Raw genomic sequence first — 6,577 nt, forward strand, 5'->3', positions numbered from 1 at the left:
CAGACCAAGTATTACAGGTGGAAACATACTCTTTGCCATTTTATTAAAAAAAAAGAGTACAGAAGGCAAGATTCTCTTTTTTACAAGAATATTTGGACACAGATACACAACATATAATTGTAATGTTCAACTTACTTCATGATTTAAGCCTACATGCCTATGGTTTTCAAGAATGGCAAATACATAGCACCATTTTTATTTGGAAACAAGGATTAAAAATATAATATGGTACAAATTTTCTTTGATTCATCACACGCACATATGCATTTCAATGGTAATTCAAAGCAATTAAAAACAGACACAACAAAAATGGCTGGGCAGTAACTGAATTTGCTCTTGTGATTGTAAGTTGAGTTAAGTAGTTAATGTGTAATGGTGGGATGAAACCAACACAGTAGAGCAAGACATTTCACCATCTCTCCCCTTTTATGCATGGATATCACTGCACTGAAAAACAATCCAAACGCTGGTTTGAACCACCTCTGACACATTAAGAACACTATTATATACACAAGTATGTACTGTAAAAACACGTTATAAATAGACAAACCACAGACATCATACACACGCTTCACGCTGAGACATTAACTGACGACAAACATGTTTTTTTTTCTCTCTTTGTTGTTTTTTTTTCCTTCTTAGTAACACATTTTAGTGCGTCGTCCGCAGATGGCCACCACAAGGTGGCGCTCTGTGGTGCTGCTGGTACCAGGCTGTCCTGCTGACTGAGTGAGACTGCTGGGAGAGTGGGTGTCCCCCTCTATCCCCCCCCCCCCCCCGCCCCCCCTTCCCCCTCCAATCCTCCCCCCTATCTCAGGGCCGGGGCTCACTCCTTCTTCCTCAGGACGATGTAGATGAGTCCGCTGATCAGTGTGAGGGGGAAAGCCACCCAGGCCAGCACGTAGGCGTGGCCGTAGGTGCTCGACTCTGACCCATTGTTCATGACCGTGTAGATGATCGCTCCGCTCATCACAAACAAACCTACGGAAGACAGAGAAAGAGAGATATTTTCATTTCACGTTTTATTTTTGCGTGACGTTTTGTCGCATTTGTGTACTCATCACATTGCATTGGAAATATTGCAATACCGCCAATAAAACAAATCAGAATTTGGGGGAAAAAAAGAATTTGAGAGAGTTGAGGAACTTGAGAGAGAACCCTGGGCCACAACAGTGCTTGTTAAAGCAAAAAAAGTGAGGAGAAAGCACAAATCCTGCTGGGATGGGTGTGAAGCTCTTGGTGGAATGGATGCGCTGGCCTTTGGGTGTGCACCATGGGCGGATGGATGGATGGATGGATGTTTGTGTGCATACGTATGTGTATGTGTGTGTGTGTGTGTGTGTGTGAGGGAGAGAGGGAGTGAGAGTGAGAGAGAGAATGTGTGGGTGTAGTGTACATGTGTTCTTATTTGGGCGTGTGATGATTGCATGTGAACTCACTGGCGAGGATCTGGAAAATGGCGGTGAAGTAGAAGCGTCCACCCTTGACCAGGGTGAAGAGCTGGCAGAGGAAGAAGACGAACGACAGCAGGCAGAAGAGTACGGACAGGACCATGAGGGCCTGCACGGCCTGCAGCCAGTCTGTAATAAACACACACACACACACATACACACACACACACACACACACACACACACACACACACACACACACACACACACACACACACACACACACACACACATACACACACAGTGCTGCATCAGTACCCAAAAACAGCAAAATACACCTGACCGAATTCATCACATCAATTCGAACAAGTCAATTTAAACCAAAGTACAATCCCAACACAGAGCAGACATACCAAAACACAGGGTGTGTCTATGCTGTAAGAACTCATCTGTGTATGTTACATAATGTGGTAGAGATTCGTACATGCTCATGATAATATTACATTCAAATGAGACCAAACCAAAGTTGAGTGTTGGATGGGCCCTCACCATCGCTAACGGACTGTTGACAGTGGTATCCTCCATTCTTTGAAGTACATCCGTACCACAGGTCTCTGCTCTGGTCCCCATCTACTATCCAAGCCTGGCACGCCCACATCCCCACACAGAGACACAGACACATACAGACACGCACAAGTGGAAGAAACGAAGAGGCAATTAGAAGATGAGAGCCACCATGAATATTAGTACTATCAGAACTATGCGTGGTAAAAGTTATAAAACAGAGACCAAAAAGGATACTCACATTGACGGCTGTTGAAATTATCAGTAGGATCAGATTCAGAAGGTGGAAGACCATTACTCCAGCTAGTACGAGCAGCATTTTGAAACCTATCTACAATATAAACGAAAAATGTACAAACGGTCAAGAAATAAAGTTCAGCTGAGTAGGCAAACGCCCCTGTAATTGTCAGGCAGTTTAGAGAAATGCGCAGCCCATGCACTACTAAATGTGTCCACCAGGTTGTACTGCCCACTCAGTTATCCTACCTACATCCAAAAAAGTTTCCGCCTACTTTTTCGTGTCAATATAGAGTATTCCGTTATTTGGATGTATCGAATTTTTAAAAGACATTAAACTCTACAAATAATCAAAAATATCTATGCATAAACTCGGAGACAAGTACGTAGTATACACCCCCCAAATACACATCTGCCATATACACAACTTTCAAAACAACAGTGCCAAAAAGTACAGAAAATTTTCATAAAGCATCAAATTCCTTTCAGTAGTATAGCAATGGGGTGATGCAAGGACGCCAGAGTAAAACATACTAAACCATAAAGCGTCTGTTATTACATAAAACAATTATAAAAACTGAATAGCACACACTACGGTCACAGCTGCAATTAATGATTGTTGTGGTATAAATTTCTTCGCTCAACTTAATTTGAATGTAATTTTGGATCCCAAGAAACCCCCAGAACCCAAGATTAAACAAAAAATTAAACTAAAAAGAAATTGCAAGTTGAGCTGAAAGTTGTATGATCCACTTCAGAATTCGTAAATCCATATGGACGAAAGCACAGGGGTGAGGTTCTCATATTCCGTTATGCGCGCGGAAATATAGACTTTTTACTACTCCCATTAGAAAGCGTAGAATAGAAATAAACACCAAAAAAAGATATCGACAGATCCAACTTACAGATAGCCTAGCAAGGTGTTGAGGGAAAAAAAGATTCCAAGACAGCGAAAGAGAGCAAGCGAGAGTAAAGCGTAGCTGCCCGTTTCAGAGTTCCTACTATAGATTCTCAAATCGCGAGTCCTGTATTCCAGATGCAGCAGCACCACAGTCAACTTTTTCAAAACGTGAGAACACCGCCCTGTGAGCGTCGCTACGTCACCACCCAGTCTACTCTGTCCTGTCCCTCTCCCAAACACACACGCCAATACTTGAGTAGGGCAGTACTAGAGAGCAGCATAGGAGGAAAACACAAGTGACTTCTCTTAAGTAGTGGGCTAGTTTATATAGCTGGTGATGTCTGAATTGTTGCTTACACTGCTTCCTTTGTTCAATAATTGTCTTCAGTTATGTCTCATCTCATAGTATGGTTTCTTAATTCAAATCTAAGGCAATCATTTCCCCTCTGAATATCAATGCTTTTAAATGATGCATGAATGAACTCTGTTGTTGTGTTGTGTTGTGTTGTGTTGTGTTGTGTTCAGTAAGCACATACATGCTCTTTAATGACTGTCCATCCTGCTCACACCCTCTCCATGTGCGAGCCTCATGTAGAGTGTGTGTGTGTGTGTGTGTGTGTGTGTGTGTGTGTGTGTGTGAGAGAGAGAGAGAGAGAGAGAGAGAGAGAGAGAGAGAGAGTGAGAGAGCGAGAGAGAGAGAGAGAGATAAAGAGAGTGAGAGAGAGAGAGAGCTCCCCTGGAGGCCATGTGGTATGCGCAGAATGCCAAAGAATGCTATGGCTCTATTTACCTCCGCTCTCTGGGAGGACGACAGATAGGGTCCGGCTGTGCCAAAGGGCCAGCTTGTGGACGCAACCGGGTGAGTCAGCCAGGCCACTTGATGAGTTACAGTGTGCACACACATGTCATGTACACACACACACACACACACACACACACACACACGTACATACAAACACACACACGCATGCATACACACACACACACACACACACACACACACACACACACACACACACACACACACACACACACACACACACACACACTCGTACTATGCCCTCTGAAGTAGTCACAAGGCCCCAGCAGTGTTTGTAAATAATACGGCGTAGGCCATGTGCCCGTCTTGTTTTGGGTTTCCTCCTTTTGGACGGGTCACTGCTCCAGTTTGGATTAGAGGTCTGGAGGCAGAGCCTGGCAGAGAGCTGCCCGCCACAGAAGAGGGTTTTTCTCCCCCCCTTCTTTTTGTTACTGCCCAGGAGATGCATGGGAGGCCCCTGCGGCTCCTGCTGCGCTCGCGGTCAGCTGCTCCGGGGACGCAGCAGCGGTGGCCACGGCCGGGTGTTCCCACTCCGTCGGCGGGCGTGTCCTCCTCTTCCTCACCAGGGGCTACAGTGAGGAAGAGGAGGAGGAGGAGGAGGAGGTGGAGGCCTGTTAGTGTCAGCGCTGAGCTGTACTGTCGTTAGCTAGCGTGCTATCAGGGTACTGCTAACATCAGCACGTGCGTAACAGTTGGTATGGGAAAGCGCCGCGGAGGTTGATGGATGGGGCCGGAGTTTAGTAGGAATGCGGGTAGGCCCAGGTCAGTGAGCCAAGGTGCTGTCAGTTTCTGTGTGCGTCTGTGTGTGTGTGTGTGTGTGTGTGTGTGGTACTGAGGCCTTGAGCTGTGGGCGAGCACACATTTCTAGTTAACTTCAGACTCTATTTCACATGAGAAATGCAGGTGATGTACTAAAAACGGATTGTTTTTTAAAGTCTCGAGTCTTTATCGTCCATGAAGTTGATTGAATGTATGACAAGCGGCATGCCTCAGTTCACACTGCTGGCTGTAGGCCAGGTCGATGCCCCAGGAAGGATTAACACAGTGAAATGTGGGCAGAGAGACCGAGAGTCTGCCGGGCAGTTTGATTTAAGTGTGTGTGTGTGTGCGTGTGTGTATCTGTGTGTGTAGTCACTGTTTTGGACTGGAGGAAGGTGGTGGTGGATGTAGCCTTGATGTGCAAAGTGAGTTTGCCAAGACGAGAGGAATTTGGCACAACGCGTTCAACACTGATTCAGAAAGCTGATAAAGTTGCAACGTGGTCTCGTCTTTCTGCAGATGCCTGCTCCCTGTGTTACTGTGCTGGATAGCTGGTCATATTATTTACAAGGGTGGGCTCAAACACGAGAAGTCAGTGCGTTGATTCACCACAGATCCAGGTTGTTGTGTTAGTGTGGGAAGATAGTATTTATCTGGAACAGGTTAAACATCTCCTCAATGTAATGAAAGGCCCAGAAGCTTTGTATTAAGGTCTGAGAGACCACACAGCTACCTTGGATTACATATTACTTCTAGCTGTTATTAGACAAGTCCATGTGCTGACTTAAACATTTCCCCCCGTGTTGAAATGAAATTTCCAAATGCCACAATATGCCGCGGTTTTGAATGAAATGCGTGGGTATGGTTTCAATCAGTGTGTCCGGATTGGCTAATAGAGGCCCCCGCGTCTGTCTGTGATTAGCCGGTGCTGCCAGCACAAGCAAAGGGAACGCTTACAAGCGAAACCCCTCCGTGCCATGACCTGAGCATAATGACTGATAACGTTGGAAACATTTCAAACAAACACTCGCTCGCTCCGAAGAGCGGCCTGTCAGAAACAAGGCGTCACTTCGTTTACAAACCCTCAATTCGCACGCTCCAGTCAAACCGGGATCTCTCAACACGGCGGCAGCCGAGGCTGTGAAGTTTTTCGCCGACGGAACGGACTTAAAAACATGCGCACGCGAAACAAAAAGCCTTGGCTCTTGTTGTGTGTTTGTCCATTTTAGTCGTTTTTTTTTCATGACTTCATACTGGAATCCATTTGCATGCAGCTGCTGAGTGGATGGAGAACAGAGCAAGCGCGCGTTCCCTCACTTTGCCTATCAGCGCAGCGGGAGAAACTATAAAGCCGCGCCATATGCATAAATTCTCCTGGCCCGGAGAAGTGTTTACCCCTTATGCGGCGACGCTGGCCAACATGGACGCAAAAAAAATATAATAAAAAGCTGGTCCGCATCTGCAGCCACTGGGAGAACAGAGAGCCTCTCCTCTCTCTCGGGTCGATCGAAACCACATTGTTGTTGTGCCGACGACGAGCCCTCCTCGTGCCGTCGGGCCCAGAGAGCGAACACACCTCTGTTTGCGCTCTTGTGTTTGGGGAGTTAAAGGTTTTGAGTGTATCTGATTTTGGAGAGGGATCACATGTTGCGTCTTAACCCCCTTATTACGCACGGCGGTGTGGATTCGAGATGCTTTGGATGTGACCGGAAAAAAAAAAAGAAAATAGTCCCCCCTGATAAGCGCATCCAAGTGTGTGTGTGTGTGTGTGTGAATGTGGACACAGATGCAGAAGAGATGGTGCTGAGCCTGTGGGTCAGCTCGGCTCGGCTCCTCGGCGATGTGTGAGTCGCTTTTTTTGGGAGTATAGGCCCCCGGCACGTCCATATCGGAGCTCGGCATCGA

General features: G+C 46.4%; 1 protein-coding gene across 1 annotated transcript; it reads right to left on the bottom strand.

The window, feature by feature from the left end:
• Positions 1 to 799: 799 nt before the first annotated feature.
• pmp22a (peripheral myelin protein 22a) lies at positions 800 to 3,318 on the bottom strand. The gene is made up of 5 exons (XM_062531115.1): positions 3,098 to 3,318; positions 2,197 to 2,286; positions 1,941 to 2,034; positions 1,440 to 1,580; positions 800 to 981 (listed from the first exon to the last, which is right to left on the bottom strand). Exons 2-5 carry the CDS (start codon positions 2,272 to 2,274, stop codon positions 827 to 829), a joined length of 468 nt encoding a protein of 155 aa, XP_062387099.1. The 5' UTR covers positions 2,275 to 2,286; positions 3,098 to 3,318; the 3' UTR covers positions 800 to 826.
• Positions 3,319 to 6,577: the final 3,259 nt, after the last annotated feature.

Source organism: Sardina pilchardus, chromosome 3 (genome assembly GCF_963854185.1).
Source record: "Sardina pilchardus chromosome 3, fSarPil1.1, whole genome shotgun sequence".
Lineage (NCBI taxonomy): Eukaryota > Metazoa > Chordata > Actinopteri > Clupeiformes > Clupeidae > Sardina > Sardina pilchardus.